This window comes from Mugil cephalus, chromosome 13 (genome assembly GCF_022458985.1).
Source record: "Mugil cephalus isolate CIBA_MC_2020 chromosome 13, CIBA_Mcephalus_1.1, whole genome shotgun sequence".
Lineage (NCBI taxonomy): Eukaryota > Metazoa > Chordata > Actinopteri > Mugiliformes > Mugilidae > Mugil > Mugil cephalus.
This window is the reverse complement of record NC_061782.1, coordinates 9682663-9701268: the sequence shown is the minus strand read 5'-3', so window position 1 is coordinate 9701268 and position 18606 is coordinate 9682663. Positions and strand designations below refer to the sequence as shown.

Sequence of the window (18606 nt, the reverse complement as noted above, 5' to 3'; positions counted from 1 at the left end):
CTAGAATATCAGCAGGTAAATGTTTATGGTTGATTTATTCTGCACCATGTTTCCCTGTACGAGGGATCTTCAGTGAAGCCCATGTTTTTGAGGAGCCTGTAGGAGACGACATTCTCCTCTTCTACAAAGCAATACACTGGATAACCCTGAGCGTGGTGTCTCTTAGCCATGCAGCTGATCAGTACTTTAGCGTAGCCTTTCCCTCTGTGCTCTGGTAGAGTATACAACATTCCCATGGCACACGACGCATAGGTCAGCATCCAGGACACTGGCTGTCCATCAGCACCCAGCACGCAGCAGGAGGGGAAGTTTGTGACCATGTTCCGGATCATCCTCACCGCCTCCTCATCCTTTCCAAACTTCCACATCTGATTCACCAAGGCGACATGCGATTCATCCAGAGAGCTCAGTGAGATTCCTGAGCTGATGCGGAACAGAGAAAATGTTTGAGAATGACGTCTGAAACTATTATTTATGATTAACACGTCACTGTGTGCTTTATACCTTTCTATAGAAGGAAGGTGATGTATGTCTTCCAGTATCATCATGTGACACACTGCTAGTTTTTCAATGGGCACATTTTTTTCTGCTGCCAGTGCTTTGATTATCTCCATGTGGGGAAGACTGGTTCCTTGAATAAAAGCAATCAAAAGTTCTAACCTCATTTCATACATGTGAAAATGATGTATGTGGAAGATTAAATAAAATTAAAAGTTGGTTTTTCTGTTTCTCTTCCTAAAACTGTTCAACATAATGTCACTGTGGTACTGATCTTTATCCTCATTCCTTCAGTATCAATAAATGGTATGCCGTAGCAATAGGAGGACTTTGAACACAATGAAAGATAATAAAATTCAAAACACAGCCAAATCCCCTCTTTAAGGTCATAAGTCACAAGAGCATAAGTGGACCTGATTCAGCAGAATAGCAGGTGTTGTGTAACATCCTCTATTACTCTGTCGTGAGTGATGTATGGAAGATCAGTAAATTAAAAAACACATTTCGTTGACCTTTTAGCGCCTTTATGTGCAGGAGAATGAAGCATTCACACATGCTGACTTATTTATTGTTCAACCACAATGGAAAGAATGTGTTGCTATTACCAAAGCAGTTGTTCTGGGTCCAGTCAATAACAGAAGATTTCCTTATTATTTCTTCAAGAGCGGCTCCATCTTTTGCAAAAATGATCATGTCTTTGAAGTGATCACCCCTCTGTAAGAATAATGAGACGTGAAGACACTGGATGCACAATGTTTTACCAAGTTACTGTCAACATGCGTGCAGTAAACTGTACCTCCTCCCACTGTGGTTTGCAGACAATGACGTTGAACTGTGGCCATCTATCCACTAAGATCTTAACAGGGTCTGATCTGACTCTGTTTTTGAGCATCAAATAACCGTAGACCTGAAAAATGAAAGAAAGTTGAAATACATATTACACAGAACCCTATAATAAAATCCTAATAACTCGCTATGCATTAAATCCGACTGTACACACCTGCTGTGACCGGGGTAAATATCTTTTCACTTCAATCTCAGCTGTTTTCTGCTGATCTTCCGTCAACTCCATGGTATTTTTTTTTGATTGTGTTTTCCTCTCGGATTTATAAGAAGCTGTATCGAAGCAGAGCCGGCTCTGTGGGAATATGTGGGAATATGTGGTATGTGGAGAGGATCTAATGTCGACTGGGCGGTCTTAACTTTTAAAAAGAAAACGTTATCTTCCAGTGCGGTTCTGGACAAATTAACCCAGTAAAGTTTAAGAACTGACTTAAACCTACTCCGGGTCAGACTAAGGGAATGGGCTGGGGGATCTCATTCCTCCGTAGAAATTAGAAATCTGTGAGAAAGTAGCTTTTATTTGATGTGATCTCAGTAAACACTGCCCTGATGTGTTATGCTCTATGGCCAGACGCTAGTTTTATACATTTCGTTAGCCCTAACAATGAAGCCAGTGCAGCTTTGCGGTCATTTTTGTTAATTTTGAGCTTATTTACAGAAAAATAGCGGAAAATTGAGAGTACGCTTCAGGGGGGCGTGGTTAGTTCCTGATTGACAGGTCGACGGCGTGTGGGCGTTCCCTCATAGTTGTGGCGTTCCCGTCTTGTTCCATAAGTCCAACATGGCGGCAATGGAAAACCAAATAGTTTGAAAGATCACAAAAAAGTGTTTCTTCAGGCAGTAGGTACCTTGCGATCATTACACGGGTATGTTGAGCACCACTACTACTCCAACAAACAGCTCAACTTGTTGCAACTTTATTTCAGATAAATCTGAAATCATAAATTTATGATAGAGAGTTATGATCAGTAAAAACTTGTACATTGCTCACATTACATCGCTGTACATTACAGTTGTGTTTATTTTTTATACAAATGATGACCACAAAAAGTTGTACATGTACATAATATATGTAAAAAAAAAAAAAAATTACATGGCCATGCTATAATTTTTTTTAGGAAAATTACTGCTTCTTACTCACTGTTACTTCTTATCTTATTCAGTGCTTACAGAAAGCAAAGTGTGAATAATTACAGCTAAATTTAATTTGGATCCCTCCTGTAAATAGGGTGATCATATTATGTATGGTAATCATTCAATGCCTCTTTCACTTAAATTTCTACAGTCCAGACCAGTTTAGATTTGGGGAACTTATAAAATGTACACTATACTCTATATGATTTCTATGGCGACTACAGTACTGTATGTATAGTAGAAAACAGAAAAATACAACAAGAGTGATTGCTTTTAGTTTAAAATGTCTTTAAATTAAACTTAAAAAAAAAGCCTTCAATTTGGATTTATTTTTAAAGCATAAATACATTTGGTTGAGTTATTTTGATTAAATGTTATCTACGTTTTTAAAAAGTCTTCAAACCCAGTCAAACGTTGAACTCGTACCATGCTGCTCGGTAATTCACGTCCTCAAAGAAGCCCATGCTTTTAAAGAGTTTGTAGGATACCGTGTTGTCCTCCTCTATGTAGCAGTATAGAGGGTAACCTTCAGCGTAGAGTTTCTTGGCCATGGTGCCGATCAGCACTTTGGCGTAGCCTTTATGTCTGTGCTCTGGCAGAGTGTACAATATGCCCATGGCACAGTAATCATACAGCAGGATCCAGGACACTGGCTCTCCCTTGTCATTCATGATGCAGCATGTTAGGAAGTTGCTGATTAGGTTTTCAATGATATTGTAACTTTTTTCGTTCCCTCCAAACTTCCAGGTTTTATTCACCAATTCGACGTGTGAGAGGTTCAGACATGAAATCCTTGATTCGAGCTCACTGTGAAAGAAATGGCAACACAATATCATTTTCTTCTTTCCTTTTTTTACTTTGCAGATTTGAATTAGTTGTTTTTTAGATGAATATTAAAGTTTTTTTTTGTTTGTTTGTTTTCTTTAATTTTCTGACTGTACCTGTCAATCGATGGCATGAGCAGGTGGTTGGGGTCTGGCAAATACAGAAGATGCACAAGAGTGTAGGCTCTGTAGGTGACTTTTCGGTGAGAAGAAGCTTCTTTGAGCATGGGTAAATGAGCCGTGTCCAATCCTGAAGGTCAAAAATGATTATTTCACTTTGAAAGAGGTTACAACAGGAGTGGAGTTCATATCCATACTTTTGATTTTTTTAAAAATGCATGCACAATCTCCTCTTAGATAGGTCCACAACTTAATAATTTTGAGGTTTGAGATTTTTGGAAAGGTCAGAGTTCTTGAGAAACCTGACTGAACACACAAAACTCAGTAAACTCTTGAGAGGGCGACAGTTGTTGTATGCGCTGCAACAACCAACATTATAAAGGACACTTGTTCTCCTGCCACAGCTTGATTAATCTTTCCTTCCAGTGTCCCACCCTCTCTTTTTCAACAGATGCTGGCAAGATGTGTTTTGCAGTTGGTCAGTAGTCAGTTCACACAACTGGATTTTGTCCAGACTTGGTTCAAAAAAGTCAAACATGTGAAAAACAGACTTTACTTCAGTCTCATTACTTCAGATATCTCCAGGTTTGACGTTTTGCCTCTAAAAATTTCCAAGGATATCCATTTCCACCCTCTAAAGACCTACAGCATTCAGTAATTAATGTGAATTCACTCAATAAAAGAGCAACATCAAAAATATGTGCATTAATTCTGGATAGCTGCCCTCATACGTGGCACAAAATCCAGGGAGCACAGGAACGAGAGGCTGGAGAAGACACCTGGAAAAATTCACAACTTTTGTAAGAACTTATGTCAACGGTCTTAAAAACGAAGGACAAATGATGACTCACACTTGTAGATTTGCATCCTCATCCCCTCACACAGTAACAGACTTTTGTGCCTACTATCCATGCTGACACTCCCCAAACTAGTGCAGCACATAGATTGTCTAAATATGGACAACCTGTCACCACTTCCTATCACTGGTCAAATTGATGCTATACAGGCACATACTGTGCTCTGCTCTACTTCTGCCAGTTCCAAAGAATTGTTGGATTATACGCTTATTTATTGATTTGTTTTTTACAACTCTCCAGCTGGATGTTTTATGGAGCAGTTAGCATGGCAACTAGTACGCACAACAAACAAACAATGACACTTGAAGATGCATCAACATTAAATTAACTATATAAAATGACTAAAACCATCCTTAAAAATATTTTACATGTATTTTAGTGCTTTAGTTTGGCTCAAATCCCATCCACTAATATGAAAGAGGTGGAGCTTATGACCTATACTGCAGCCAGTCACCAGGGGGAGCTCTACTCAGTTTGGCTTCACTTCAGAGGAGCAGTCAATCATTATACTGTCTGTGCTTTGGATAGTATCAGACTTCATTTTCACCATATTCCCCTTTTCCACAAAAAAAAAAAACTTTTAAAGAATTTTAAAGATGGTGCAGACTGGCACAGACTTTGACAATAAATAAATAAATAAAAATAAAATATAATAAAATAAAATAAAAATCTTTAAGTGTGTCCTCAGCTTCAAGCTTCAGTGGTTTTCGGACGCTGTCAGTTGATGCGTTGTGTTTTTATGATGTGTTTTTGTAAAGCGTTTTGAGACAATCTGTATTGTTACTGACGCTATACAAATTAAATTGAACTGAATTGAACTGAACGTTACCACTTGAACAACAAACATCTTGTGTATATGATCTATGTTGTCACCACGAGATAATGAACTCCAGATGAGGCATGCACATAAAAAGGGGAAAGTATTTAATGCAAGAAGAAGAATGTGCTACACCAGTTCAAGAATCCCGAATCACGTTATGCACACTCAGCATACTGGATGTAGCCTACTGGATGTGTTACTGCAGTTTTCTGAACTCACCTCCTACGCAGAAGTTAGTGCTCCAGAGAAAAGCATCCCCTTCTTTCAGCATTTTCTCCAAAGCCCGATCATCCATACTGTAATATGACACCTTGTTCGTGAACAATGCCGCACGCTTATTCTGTGGAGTATACACAAAGTTTCGCAATAACGGATTACATAATTATCTGGCAAATTTCGAGTATCCAGAACTCACCTTGAGGTTGGGTCGGCAAATGATGACCTTAAAATCAGGCCACGTGTCCACGACCACCTCCAGTGTAGTTGGCTTGTTCCGGTTTATCCCATATATGAAGCCGTATGTCTAGGAAAATAAATCGAAGCTGCTGTGGTTTCAAAATGCAATGATGCGCCGATTATATGTCGACGTGCAGAGTAATGCATTTTAAACATCCAGCAGCCGCGTACCTTATAACTCTTCGGAAAGTGTTTCTGCAGAACTCCCTCGGCGATCTGAAGCTCGTCTTTGTTCAGGACCTTCATGTTTGGCAAAAGTTTAAATGCTGTCTGTTGATTAAACCGCCTGTCCCAGTGAAATGGCTCGGGTTTTATAAATTATTGACAGTCGATCCATGTCTGTACGTCTCGCAAGCGAATAACGAGACTTCCTGTCTGAACTTTTAAAATAAAAGCTTTTTACCGTCGCAAAACCGACAGATTACAGAGGTTTAATCTCCAGTTATGTGCAGTTGAAAGGCAGCAAAAGCATCGGATTTGAATTATCAAGACAAAACCTGAAGTCAAGTGCTATAATTTTTTTTTTTATAAAGTTCCCCACTCCAACTTCCCGCTAGTTTTCAATTACACTGTGTATTATTAAAATGCAGAAGTAATGTTGGACATCACTAAATGAACCAAAAACCTAAACAGTAAAACATAAGCAGTAAAAAAAAAAAAGTCAATGTATTTTCGTAATAGTATGGAAATCAAAAAAAAAAAAAAAATCATAAATCACAAAAAAACACAAATCCAATAAATTCAACATGCAACTTTTATTAAAACAGTTTTTAAAAGTCATTACATGTGGAAAACTTGTTATTAGCTTGTATTAGTGATTAGGTATTGAAAAGTTCTAAAAAGCCAACACATCTCCATATTATTGCACCTCTATATCAGTAAGTTTGTAACAAGTTTATTCTACCTAGAATATGATGAAGTGGTTGCAGACAGAAAATAGAGCTAATAGCTTTTGTGATTCCTTTGAGGGGAGGATGAGATTCCACTTGGAAGTTTAGGTTATATGGCAATCAATGCCAATTCAGAAGACTCCCCGGAGTTGTTCTCTTTCTAACACTTCTCATCGATCAACCTGACGTCATTTAACCAGGGGCGGCTCCACACTGTGAATGTGCACTGGTAGGGCTGAAAGACAAAGTACAGAATAAGATTAAACACCGAAACCGCAGCAGGTTTTAAGATAGTATGATGAGTTTCAGCTTTTCTGTCAACGTATGCCACAAGTTTAATGTCTTGAAGAGGGGGAAGTCATTACCCGAGCCTTCTCCAGGTCCGTGTGGACTTCACACTGCTCACCAACGGCGGACTTTCTGCAGGCGGTCCTTCCCAGCTTGACAGTTATGACGTACTTTATGCCTGCAACCACCTGGAAAGAAGAAAAAGGTGACAGACAGAAATACACATTTAAACTTTAAAAATAAAGCAAGTGGCCAGTTTCAATGCAAATTAACACACACTCTAAACACTGATGCTTGCAGTAAAAAAACAAACAAAACAAAAAACAATCTATGATCATGGTTATGGTTAAAGCAGCTCAGGCAATCCTGTTACAAAAAAGAAGAAAAATGACTTGGCTATATATCACCCAGTGAGAAAGCAAATAAGTACTTTACAGCTTCCCTTTTTTTTTTTTTTTTTTACGGTTGTGTTAAGTGCAACTCATTTTTTATTTTTATTTTTTTTCAGCAGTTTCTTCAACACAAGTGTATTAAGTTGACAGCTTAACCTTGACTGGACAGGATGAGACAGGATTACGCAGCTTGTTTACAACGGACCAAATCAGTGTTAATGTGTGCCAATGCCATCGGCTCAGTGAGGATCAGCACACAGATAGAAAGACGGATATATAATTGAAGAATTAAAATCATACAATAGTGACATAGGAGACAAAACAAGAAGTATCGAGCGAGGGCGCACCAGGCCTCGTAGTAATGGCTGGTAACCCACAAAGGGCCACCATTTTAACGAGTTGGAGCGCTCCTCGTTTTACTAGGTGGACTTTCCATCCACAACACCGTAGCGTCTAGCAGAGTGGTACCACTTCCAAGTGTAAAACGTTTCTCACCTGAGTCTGAGCGCTCACCACCTCCATCACTCTGCTCAGGTACATGTCGTTGGTGCGACTGTTGTGCTCGTTCACGGCGAAGACCAGGGCGTTTTGCACGCCTGGGTCGTGGATATCAGCGTCTCTGAAGCCGCCGATCAGTCCGCCGTACCCTACGGCGAAGACGGCCGCGAGAACAGGGAAAACAATCTTCCACATCGCGTCTCTCGGTGGTTGCAGCTTCTAGACTCAAAACAACAACAACAACAATACCACTGGAAACGCTGCCTTGCTGTTATATAAGAGCAACGTCACGACCGCCTGCGCACTCGGGAGTGGCAGACCCAGGCAGCCAATCAACAATCGGCACAATACACCCACTGTCTACTTTGGACTTAGTCTCCAATTCTCTGCACTTCCTCACGGCGAGTATTTAATTGCGTGGTTATTTTGTTTTTGAGGTAATTAACGGGGCGCTCCAAACAAACGCCGGGTAGACTTCTGATGCGCACGCTGGCTGAAGTTTAGCGCACGAATCTTTCTGCCCGTTTTGAGGAAAAATAAATATTCTCGACCTCTGACCCAGTGCGTGTCAACCTTTGGAGTGGCCGCGATGCAAAGACTGCAGGTTTTGAAGTAAGAAAAAAAAAAACTTATGCAGCATGTTTTGTTATTTGAGAACTGTATCCAGACATTAATGTGAGAGACGTCAATTTGACTGATGTGATATTTATTCCCCCCCACGCCTTTAAGGGAAACTTTCCATGGCTTGGATGTTTTCCAGCAGCGGCTTCTTATCGGGTCCGCAGTGGCAGCTGGCGGAATACTGGCATACTTGGTGCACAACAGGACAAAAGTGAAAACCATTCCTCTTGGTGAAGGATGGTGGGGAGCGGGGAGAAAGCCACATTCAGAGGACGATGCAATATATCCCTTCAAAGTGCAAACGTCAGATAAAGAGATTCGGGTAGGCTCAAACCTTTGATGACGTTTAACAGGATTAAAACATTTGTGTGAAGTAATCAGCGGTGCTCTTATTGAACAGGACCTCCATGAGCGCATTGACAGAACCCGTTACACTGATCCCTTAGAAGATAGTGGCTTCCACTATGGCTTCAATTCCACTTATCTCAAGAAAGTGGTTTCCTACTGGAGACATGAGTTTGATTGGAAGAAGCAGGTGGCAGTGCTCAATGAGTATCCACACTTCAAAACCAAAATAGAAGGTGCACACAGCTCCACAATTTCAATCTACAGTGTTTTCTGGTAATTTCAGTGTCTGGCCTTGTGTTCTCTAACATCACTGCCTTTGCCATAATGCAGGACTGGATGTCCACTTCATCCACGTGCGCCCACCTCAACGCGAGAATCAGAAGGTTCTGCCTCTCATGCTCGTCCATGGCTGGCCGGGCTCCTTCTACGAGTTCTACAAGATTCTCCCACTTCTCACACAGAGCCACGACGGCATTGCATTTGAGGTCATATGCCCGTCCATCCCTGGCTACGGCTTCTCTGAAGCTCCTCATAAACAAGGTAGGTCATTCAAATCAAAGCCGTGCGTTCCGGCCTGAGCAGCAGATGTTGAAGCGGAACGTGCTTCCTTTTCAGGGTTCGACAGCCTCGCTGCCGCCAGGATTTTCCTGACACTGATGGAGCGTTTGGGGTTCTCACAGTTCTATCTGCAGGGAGGAGACTGGGGCTCCCTCATCACCACCAACATGGCACAGATGAAGCCCCAGTAAGCACTAAACAAAGCCCTTACAGAAGTTCCAAGTTTTCACTGGGGTGGAATTTCCACCACCCAGTTGTTAAACATTGGGACATGCTCAGTGCGTAACAGTGCTTGCAGTGTGCACACAGATTAGCAAATACCCATGACAATGCAAATTCCTGATAAATGGAGAAGAAATTGAACAGAATAGACTTTATCGCCTTTTGCACAGGTGCAAGAAACCACACTGGAGTATTTGTGCAAAGTTCCCATTGCAGAGATAAGCTTTTTTTATATAATATATACATATATATAAAATGTTTCTACAATTATATATATATACATATATGTATATATATATATATATAAAAAGGGAAAAACTAAGGTAAACATATTAAGTAGCAGCAGAGTAAATAAGAAATCTATACTAAACACACAGACTTTTATTACTGAATATGCACACTTTGTAAAAACGCACATAAGGTCATTGCACTGAAATGATTGCATGCGGAGACTCATAGAGGGAGGGGGTGATTGAGGCAGCGGAGAGAGTGACAGTCCAGTCTGTGAAGTGTGTGATGTGATTTGTTTGTAGAGCGGTGATAAGTGAAGTATGAACGAGGTGTGGACATATGGCGTTTTCTTCCATCCTTGGTCAACTCCGCTATCGTGGCTGGTCTGCTGATGCTCTCTGGCCTGTGGTGTCTCATGTCCTGCGTCCTTCCACCTGAGCGGAGAGTGCGCTGGATGCGCTGTTGGTCCCTGATGATGCTCTGGGTCTGCAGCGATGTGTGTTAAGCGTGTCCATGGAGGGGAGATCAGAGCCGATGATCTTCTCTGCAGTCTTGACGACTCGTTGAAGGGCTTTTCCCTCTGCCTTTACGGCGTTTCCATCAATTGATGAGACCCAGGATGATTGTGGCCTTGTTCAGCGGTCTGATGAAGTAAAACCTCAGGTCTGCTGACATGTGAATGTCTCGTCCCCATGTTGGACGAGACCCAGGATGATTGTGTCGTGTGCACATTCGATGGGGACATTGTTATTGTGAGCCGAGACACAATCGTAGGCGTACAGGGCCGAGGGAGTTTAGGGCTGAGGCAGCAGCCTTTGGAGAGACCTCGTTTCCCCATCTTCACCACCTGTGGTCTGTCTATAAGTGAATCCAAAATCCAATTACAGGTGGGTGTTGGGATTCCGAGATCTGCCAGCTTCACAATCGGCCTCATTGGATGCCGGATGGGTTTAAAGGCTAAAAAGCCTAAAAGCTGTGTGGAGCTGTATTCCAGGAAGAGCATACGGACAGTGTGGATTGCCAGGGGCCACTGCGTCATCCACTGATCTGTTGGAGCAGAAAGCAAAGTGTGAATGTGTGTGTTTGTGTGTGTGTGGGGGGGTCTCCACTGTGTCTGAAACCACAGAGTTTATGGTGATGAATCAGCCTTTTGAGGCACTACATCGCAACTGATGTTAGTGTCACAGGCCCGAAGACATTCAGCGTGGATGCATTTGAGTGTTTTGACACGGGTACTATGACAGAAGACTTGAAGGACCACAGAACTGTCCCCTATATGAGAGAGAAGGTGAAAATGTTCGTTTGTGGGGGTGTCTCTATTCTGTATAGCTATAAATCCACATTTGATGCAGATTAAACTCTTTTACAACCTGTAATCTTGGTTATATTGACACTTTTTTTTCTGTCCGTTTTCTAGGTGTGTGAAAGGTCTCCACATAAACATGATCCTGGCAAAGAGAGGTTTCAAAATGCTGTTGTCCCTCATAATTGGTCCATATCTGCCCTTCCTGGTGGGCTTCACTCGGGAGGACGTTCGCCGCTTGTTCCCCTTCTTTCAGAAGAATGTCTGGGAAATACTGAAGGAAACGGGCTACATGCACATTCAGGGAACTAAACCAGACACTGCAGGTTGGGAACAAACACACACAGCGAGTAAACCACCACACTAACTCTGACCAAAAAAAATCTATAGATTACAATCACTGAGACAATGTTTCTTCAATCTGATTGAAATCATTGATCAGGAACTCTAACTTTTAACTGGTTTAACCAGAAGAATCTATGAGTAACTACTTAAACACGGCCAAACAGGTTTTGCTTGATGTGGCATGTTTACCAACTTATTTTTCAACCGCACTGTGTCCTCCCTGGAAACTTGTCACAATAAAACCTTAAATGCTGATACATTCCTTCTTCTCGGGTGAGTCTGAGGTGGTAATTTATGGTTTATTTAAGGTTAAGCTTATTTAATTAATTTGCGTTGTACCAATGAGCAAAGAGACAGGATTCATATTCCTTCTATTTGTACACATACTTGGCCAGTAAAGCTGATTCTCATTCTAAAACCAGTGTCCATTGTAATTATAGTCACAGTCAAAGACAAATTCACCGTTCGTCAGAACTGAAGCAAATCAACCTCGAACAAGCCAACTGCCGAGTATTTCTTCATCCTAAATCGTGTTTGCAGGCTGTGGAGTGAATGACTCACCTGTAGGTTTGGCAGCCTACATCCTGGAAAAGTTTTCCACCTGGACCGAGCTGAAGAACAGAGAACTGGAGGATGGCGGACTGGAAAGGTACAAGAATTATACCTGACATAACAATTACATTCGTGTTTTTTGTGATTGTTTCTGGTTGTAATTAATAAAAAAATAAAAATGTGGTTTTTGAACAGAAAATTCAGCCTGGATGACCTCTTGACAAATGTCATGATCTACTGGACCACAGGCTCCATAGTGTCCTCCATGCGCTTCTACAAAGAAAACTTACAGAGTGATCCTGAAAATAGAGTGGATGCAAAGTATGTGCCGACTGCTCGTACATTCTAATTATTTTGGACATCTGAAAACTTTAATTTGATCCTCTCACCTGAGGATGATTGATAAAAATATATCTCTTGTTTCAGGACTAAAGTTTTTGTGCCTACTGGACTGGCTGCCTTCCCTGGAGAGCTGATGCATTGCCCGAAATCATGGGCGCGGCCTAAGTATCACGACATCTACACCTACACTTTCATGCCGCGCGGTGGCCACTTCGCTGCCTTTGAAGAACCCGAGCTGTTAGCCAACGACATTTTAAATTTTGTCAAGAAAGTAGAGAAGAAGTTCTGAACCGTTTGATGCACTTATGGCACAGTTGCTTTTTTTTATTGATTATTCCAAATGGGATACATGTTGATCCTTGTAGCTTGGATCTTCTCCACACTACAATGCGTCATGTCGCTTGATTATTGCAGAGTTTTGAAAGTAAACATGCACAGTTAATACTAGCACCTATATGCATTCAGAATAAATGAAGCAATATAGTTGATTAAATGCTTCAAGTTGTGCTCAGAAAAATGTATTGCACTGATATCATGTTGATGCGTTGTAATAAGTGAAATATTTTTTTATAAATAATCAATAGCACAGTGTTCATAGATTTCATCACTTGGCGACCACAATGTATTCTGTCTGTAATTCAGAAGACAATAAAAAAAAAAAAAAAGACAAACTGCTTGGGTCAATAAACTGATATTGAATCAAAAATATGAAAAAACGTAACTCTTAATTAAAATATGTACAGCTCAATTAAAAATTTAAGCTTTTTAAAAAGGGAGCTCCAGTCCTAGAGTATTCCCAAATTTCATCAGTTCAGTTGCTGAAGCCCTTAATAGTCATGGGGGCTTGAAACCACACATAATCCTGCCCCTCTGAGCCCTCTGCCCTTGGTTCCACAAAGATGCTGGGATCGGTAGACAGAGCGATGATTCGGTTCTTTACGCGAGTTGGGACTTTAAATTGCAGCTTAGGGCGGAACCAGCCGACGCCGCAATCCCTGTGAGCCAGCGCCAAGACCGTGGTGGGCATCAAGCGAACGGGTCTGGTGTCGGACAAAAGGTCGGCCACGAAAAGAGTGCGGAAGAGTTGCCTCAGGCACGACGACACGCGCAGGCATCGATCTCCGCTGGCCAACGCCAGCGCCTCCATGTTGATCTCGTACAGCTCTTTGGGGAGTATGAGGGAGCCGCCCATTAACAGTAGCACACGGGGCACCCTGCTAACGGAGAACAGCACCTCCAGCTGCTGCAGCACCTCCTCCAGCTCCTGAAGGGTCTGCTGACACTTGCGCGATTCCACGTCTGTAGACTGCACCGGCCTCCGACTCACCGTGTCTTTATCCTGACAAGCAAAAGGCGTTCATCAAGCACTCCGCGAAATTCCCTCATTTGTGAACACCTGAAGTGCTCTACGATAACATTTCCTCCTCACCTGCACTGACGCTTGCTGTTTCTTCTGGGAGTACACCAGCTGGTCGTACGTCATGGGTAGCTGTTGTCTCTGATAGAGAATGCACTTGAGGATCTCGCTGACGAAGCGGCAGCAGCCTTCCTGAGTCACGGTGCCGGGGAACACCACATTCACACGGCCCTCCTGTTGTGCTTTTCTCAAAACCTCAGCGTCTCGGTCCTCTGCGTCGGTGTTCTGTTTACTGGCACTGGAGTCTTGAAAACCTCCCAGACTAGAAGTGTTGTCCTCTTGTGTGTTATCTGTGTAGAAATAATGTCATTAGAGTAATGGGACGGTCTTACTCAATGCCAGCTGGTTAAATGTTAAATAAGGCCGGTTTTCTGATGAAGAAATTGTGCTCACTCTCCTGACATATAGCTAATGTCTGGCTGTTGTGGGAGGAATAAGTCAAATCCAGTTTTTCTAGTTTAAAGGGATATATGTCGAGTATTAATAATAACAGCAACATGTGCATAATAGATCAAGTGAACGAACTTTTCATAACTTTTCAAATGTTATAGAAGCTTTTGGATGAGTGTGAAACAAGTCCTTGACCTTTGTTTCAACTTTGTTGTTGTTGTTGTTACTGGGGGCCTTTGGGTCCTATGGGTTGGGGCCTCTGTGGATCAGGCTTGTTCCAGTGCATCCCACAGATCCTTAATCAGTTTGGGATTTAGTGAACGTGAAGGCCAGGTCAACACCTTGTGCTGTATTTGACGTTTTTTTTTTTGTTTGTTTTTGTACCAGTTTTGTGATGCGCCTGTGTCAAGCTGGATCCTGTTGGGGGTGGGTGCTGCAATCAAGATGTGTCATTGCTGTGGGGTGGGGGTACATATCTAAGTAACATCCACAGCAATGCCAGGTCCAAAAGTTTTCCAGCAGAACACTGTATTGTCACAAGATGATCAATGTCATTAACTTCTCCGGGCAGTGGTTTTAATGTTCTGGCTGACTGGTGAATAGAGTAGACCTACTATACAAATATTATATAGATATATAGATACTATATGGATATTTGTAAGGTCCAGAATAAGTCTACAAACTAACTATAAAGAGTAGATAGAGTCCTTTCCCCAAAGTTTGTCAATAAATAAATAATAAGAGTAAAATACAAAAATACAAGTCAATAAATACATTGTACACCATCATCATTAAGAGTGAAGGCTGAAGTTACCTTGAGTCATGGTTATTGGGGGCACGGCAGCGTTTTCCTTGTCTTCCACATTACTCACACCGTTTTCTTTAGGGGTGGCATCTTTTAAGTTAATCGCATTTTTCGCCTTCAAACATATCTTCACACCCAGTGGTGGTGGTGTGAGTTGTTGTTCAGAAACTTCCAAAGATTCTGGACGTGGACTCGGGGCGTCGGGAACACTTTGTAACGTCAGGATTTCACACGCCCTCTTCGGTTCCCCCGCAGTGCTAATATCTTTTTCCGACGAAAACGAGAGACACCGTCTCACCGCGGGGTCTACGCTGATATCTGGGGACGTATTTTCAGTGTCCTCCGAGTTTGATATGACTATAATCGAGTCTTCCGCCATGGTTTTGAATGTCCGCGCCGGGTCTCTGCCGCGCTGCATCATGGGAAAAGTAGATTCTTCTTCTTCTTCTTCTTCTTCTTCTTCTTCTTCTCTGGGGGTAGTCAGACCAGACGTGACATTTCTGCCCCCTACCGTTTGTCACTAACATTAATTTCTGCCATGATGTTTTACACCCCGCCACTTCATTAGGTACAATAATCTTTGCTTCTGTAAATATATTTCTAACCTTACCACTTCTCCTTTCATAACTTTTATTGTCAGTTTATGATTAAACAGCGTAATGCAGATGGTAACTGTAAGCTCATTTAGGAAGATGCAGTTTGTGGTGCTGGTAAATTGTATTGAATTAAACACAAAGCAGATTCTATTATTAGGCCTAGCTCACTAACTAAAATGGGGCTGTCAAAATAACAGAAGCACTTTTGCCACTTTTGGTACACGGTTTTAACTTGAATGTATCACCATAACCTTCATGGAGCTTCATTAGTGCAGGACTCTTGTGAACACTAGTAGAGCTCATAGGACCATGTTTTGTAAATGTGGTATTTACAAAACTGGATAAATATCAGTTCAATTCTGTTGTCCAGGTCTAGTTTCTCCAGATGCTTGAAGTAATTTATTTACATTAATATTTTATTGCAAACAGTACAGGTATAGATAGTGAGTATACCTGCGCATGTATATGCATACAAATGCACATTTATAGACTGATACATATATAATCATAAATGTACTCACATACATAACTAAGTCTTTCCATTTGTAGGCGAGATATTTTATTGTTTTTATTTTTTCAAGGTTTTCTGTTCAGTAGAACCAACATGGATGATTTATTTTTATTATTAATGAAGGTTAGAGGAAATTTCCATTCATTTCTCCAGTACTGTATTATTTTTCCACCTCTACATGATCTCTAATTAAAACCTCGATCTCACACCTTCCTTCATGAAATATATATAATGTTGATAAATCTTTGCCAGCACATGAAGGTAACCTTGGATTAGATGATTTTCTTACTGAAGTGAACGCTGCTGCTGCTGAATGTACTCATTTGTACACGTCTGGTTTCTTTTTGTCTACTTGAATGCCTGCAATATTTCCAGCACCTCTGCTATGAACACTGTCATCAGATTTGATGTCTTTTTAATTCAGAGACAACTGCAATTGTCTTTTTCCCACTCTCCAAGTTCTTTGCTCCATCTGTCTAAATCAGTGTATCCCCGCAAGCGTATAAATCACTATATCCCCTCAATCCTTTTTCTTGTTAATATTCTTACTACTTAAATCAACGTGAGGGTCTGGGTTTAGCAACAACAGTACAACTGATCCGTACCCACAGGCACTGATATTATTTGTTCTAATTTTCTCCAAAGTGTTTCCAAAGTTTTCTTTGGCCATTTTTTCCTCTTACAGTGTTGATGTAGCAGGCATATTGTTGCACCATGAAATCCTTCATCACGTCCTTATGTTTTCATTGAGCATTTCACTCCAAATTTATTTCATCTGCTCTGCAAAAGCAACGCTAACATTTCTATCAATAAGGCAGATATTGAAGTTGTGCCTCACTACACATTCTCAGGGTTTTAGCTCGCACAATATGCAGTTTTGGTAATCATTGTGGGAGCAACCGAACCGTTAGCCATCCATAGTTAATAATAGATCTGATTATTGCTCTATACATCATCATTGACTCTCTGTCAACCCCTGAGTCAGAACCTGCCACGGACCTAAGTACATTTATTATTCTTCCACACTCTGGAACCCTTCTCTAAGTGTACTTCCTTGACTTTTTGAGAGCGTGTCCACACATTTGCACATTCCTGCATGTATTTTGCTTTGTGTATTAATATTTTTAAAGCCTCAGCTGTTGCGTCCACTTGATCACATTATCCAGAGATCTTTGAATTCAGTTTGAGCCACGTGAGCGGCTCAACCCTCGCTCCCAGATTCACATCACGGATGTGCAGCCGGCAAATCTGCAGCAACTGCGTGATGCCATCATGTCAATATGGACCAAAATCTCAGAGGAATGTTTCCAACACCTTGTTGAAAGTAAGCCACGAATAATTAAGGCAGTTCTTAAGGCAAAAGGGGGTCCAACCTTTTACTAGCAAGGTGTACCTAATAAAGTGGTCGGTGAGTGTAATTTGACATAATACAGCAATCCAAGCAATGGATCTATAAGAACGTACCCGACTCCTTCACAAGTGTAAAGATTGTGACTCTTGCATAATGTTTGCCCTCCTCGGCAAAGACAGTCAATCTCCATATTTTAGACTTGAGCGAGCTTTTCATCCAACACCGACCCCAGAGCCTGTTTAAATCCGTCTCTACGCGGAGCTGTATCTTTATGCTGATTTATAGCCCTTTTTAGTGTAGTTTAGTCAATAGCCTGAGAAATACTTTCTTTGTCCCAGAATGATCCCACTTAATTTTAATGTATTCTATGGTTTATATATCATTTTCTCTCCTCCCACTTTCCTCATTTATCTTTCTTCAACTATGACTCGTTTGGAGACATTTGCTTTACCTTAATCATCATCAGCCTCAGTGCCAGTGTAGTGAAGGATAGAATAGCAGACTGATGTCCTCCCGCCACTCCGTTAACCAAACCCGAGACCTTCATTTATTGATGCGTAGAGTCTTAATTTACTAGAGAAGGCTCCCAACTGTTTTTCTTTCTTCTTTTATTACACGTCGAGCTTCGGCTCCACAGTACGTTTCTCATATTCAGTGGGTCTCCAGTGGATATCCTTTTATATGCTCTATTCCTCGCTCAAGCTGCAAAGTTACACCCCTCGTACCACAATGAACCATTGTTCCTCTTTGGGGAATCTTTTTTCATAGAGATGCAGCTAACCGTATTATCTGTTCAATTTTCACCGCTAAAATTAAGTCTCAAGGAAAAGTTCAGCGTATCCTCACGTCGAGGATACAGTGAGGACCTCACTTAGCCTTCAGCCAGAGGTGCGTGACTACTGCCTACTGAATTCAGATCCATTATCCCCACCCAGTGATTAATGGCAATCCAGCTGATCCACATGTGAGATCTATAGTGGATGTAATTACCCATATAGTTTTTAATGCCACTGGTCAGGCATCATTTAATATAATTAGATTTTAGTTCTTGTCAAATCTTTCGAATCCAATGCGTTATCTCTTGAATTTTCTTTTCTAGAACACTGCAGGAGATGAACAACAACAAAAAATAAAAATGAACGTCGTCACTGTATTGATTTTTGTTCTTCTGTGCCAAATTGCATTTCTAATAAATATTGCAAGCCTCCTACTTGTTCTCCCCTGTGTGACGCGGTAGTGGGATAAATATTCAGATAATTTTGTGAGCAAATTACCAAAATACCACTGCAAAAATATTCACTCACAATACTGTGTCAAAAATGTCACATAAGGAAGGTTTTAGCAGCAAAAGTACTAAACTGCAATAACAGGTTTGATTCTCCTGACTGATTTAT

At 41.3% G+C, this 18606-nt stretch overlaps 5 protein-coding genes across 6 annotated transcripts; 1 reads left to right on the top strand and 4 right to left on the bottom strand.

Annotated features, from left to right (window-relative positions):
* Positions 1-23: 23 nt before the first annotated feature.
* Positions 24-1651, bottom strand: si:dkey-76k16.6 (uncharacterized protein LOC566817 homolog). 2 transcript variants are annotated; one of them, XM_047603697.1, is made up of 5 exons: positions 1499-1651; positions 1295-1405; positions 1104-1212; positions 505-631; positions 24-423 (listed from the first exon to the last, which is right to left on the bottom strand). In XM_047603697.1, the coding sequence occupies exons 1-5, from the start codon at positions 1568-1570 to the stop codon at positions 24-26; spliced, it is 819 nt and encodes a 272-aa protein (XP_047459653.1). In that variant the 5' UTR covers positions 1571-1651. The 2 variants fall into 2 exon arrangements, with proteins under 2 accessions (XP_047459653.1, XP_047459652.1); XM_047603696.1 differs by having other exon boundaries at positions 24-631; positions 1499-1650.
* A 591-nt stretch (positions 1652-2242) lies between these two features.
* On the bottom strand, positions 2243-5943 carry si:dkey-76k16.5 (uncharacterized protein LOC566887 homolog). The gene is made up of 5 exons (XM_047603698.1): positions 5724-5943; positions 5512-5619; positions 5316-5436; positions 3417-3549; positions 2243-3282 (listed from the first exon to the last, which is right to left on the bottom strand). Exons 1-5 carry the CDS (start codon positions 5796-5798, stop codon positions 2883-2885), a joined length of 837 nt encoding a protein of 278 aa, XP_047459654.1. The 5' UTR covers positions 5799-5943; the 3' UTR covers positions 2243-2882.
* Positions 5944-6288: 345 nt separating this feature from the next.
* Positions 6289-7921, bottom strand: cst3 (cystatin C (amyloid angiopathy and cerebral hemorrhage)). The gene is made up of 3 exons (XM_047603699.1): positions 7618-7921; positions 6808-6918; positions 6289-6677 (listed from the first exon to the last, which is right to left on the bottom strand). Exons 1-3 carry the CDS (start codon positions 7813-7815, stop codon positions 6603-6605), a joined length of 384 nt encoding a protein of 127 aa, XP_047459655.1. The 5' UTR covers positions 7816-7921; the 3' UTR covers positions 6289-6602.
* Positions 7922-7990: 69 nt separating this feature from the next.
* ephx5 (epoxide hydrolase 5) lies at positions 7991-12630 on the top strand. The gene is made up of 9 exons (XM_047603691.1): positions 7991-8232; positions 8350-8563; positions 8642-8822; positions 8920-9129; positions 9205-9334; positions 11018-11229; positions 11789-11897; positions 11996-12121; positions 12227-12630. Exons 1-9 carry the CDS (start codon positions 8210-8212, stop codon positions 12429-12431), a joined length of 1410 nt encoding a protein of 469 aa, XP_047459647.1. The 5' UTR covers positions 7991-8209; the 3' UTR covers positions 12432-12630.
* LOC125019157 (MAD2L1 binding protein) lies at positions 12470-15175 on the bottom strand. The gene is made up of 3 exons (XM_047603692.1): positions 14764-15175; positions 13572-13849; positions 12470-13481 (listed from the first exon to the last, which is right to left on the bottom strand). Exons 1-3 carry the CDS (start codon positions 15173-15175, stop codon positions 12954-12956), a joined length of 1218 nt encoding a protein of 405 aa, XP_047459648.1. The 3' UTR covers positions 12470-12953.
* Between the last annotated feature and the right edge of the window lie 3431 nt (positions 15176-18606).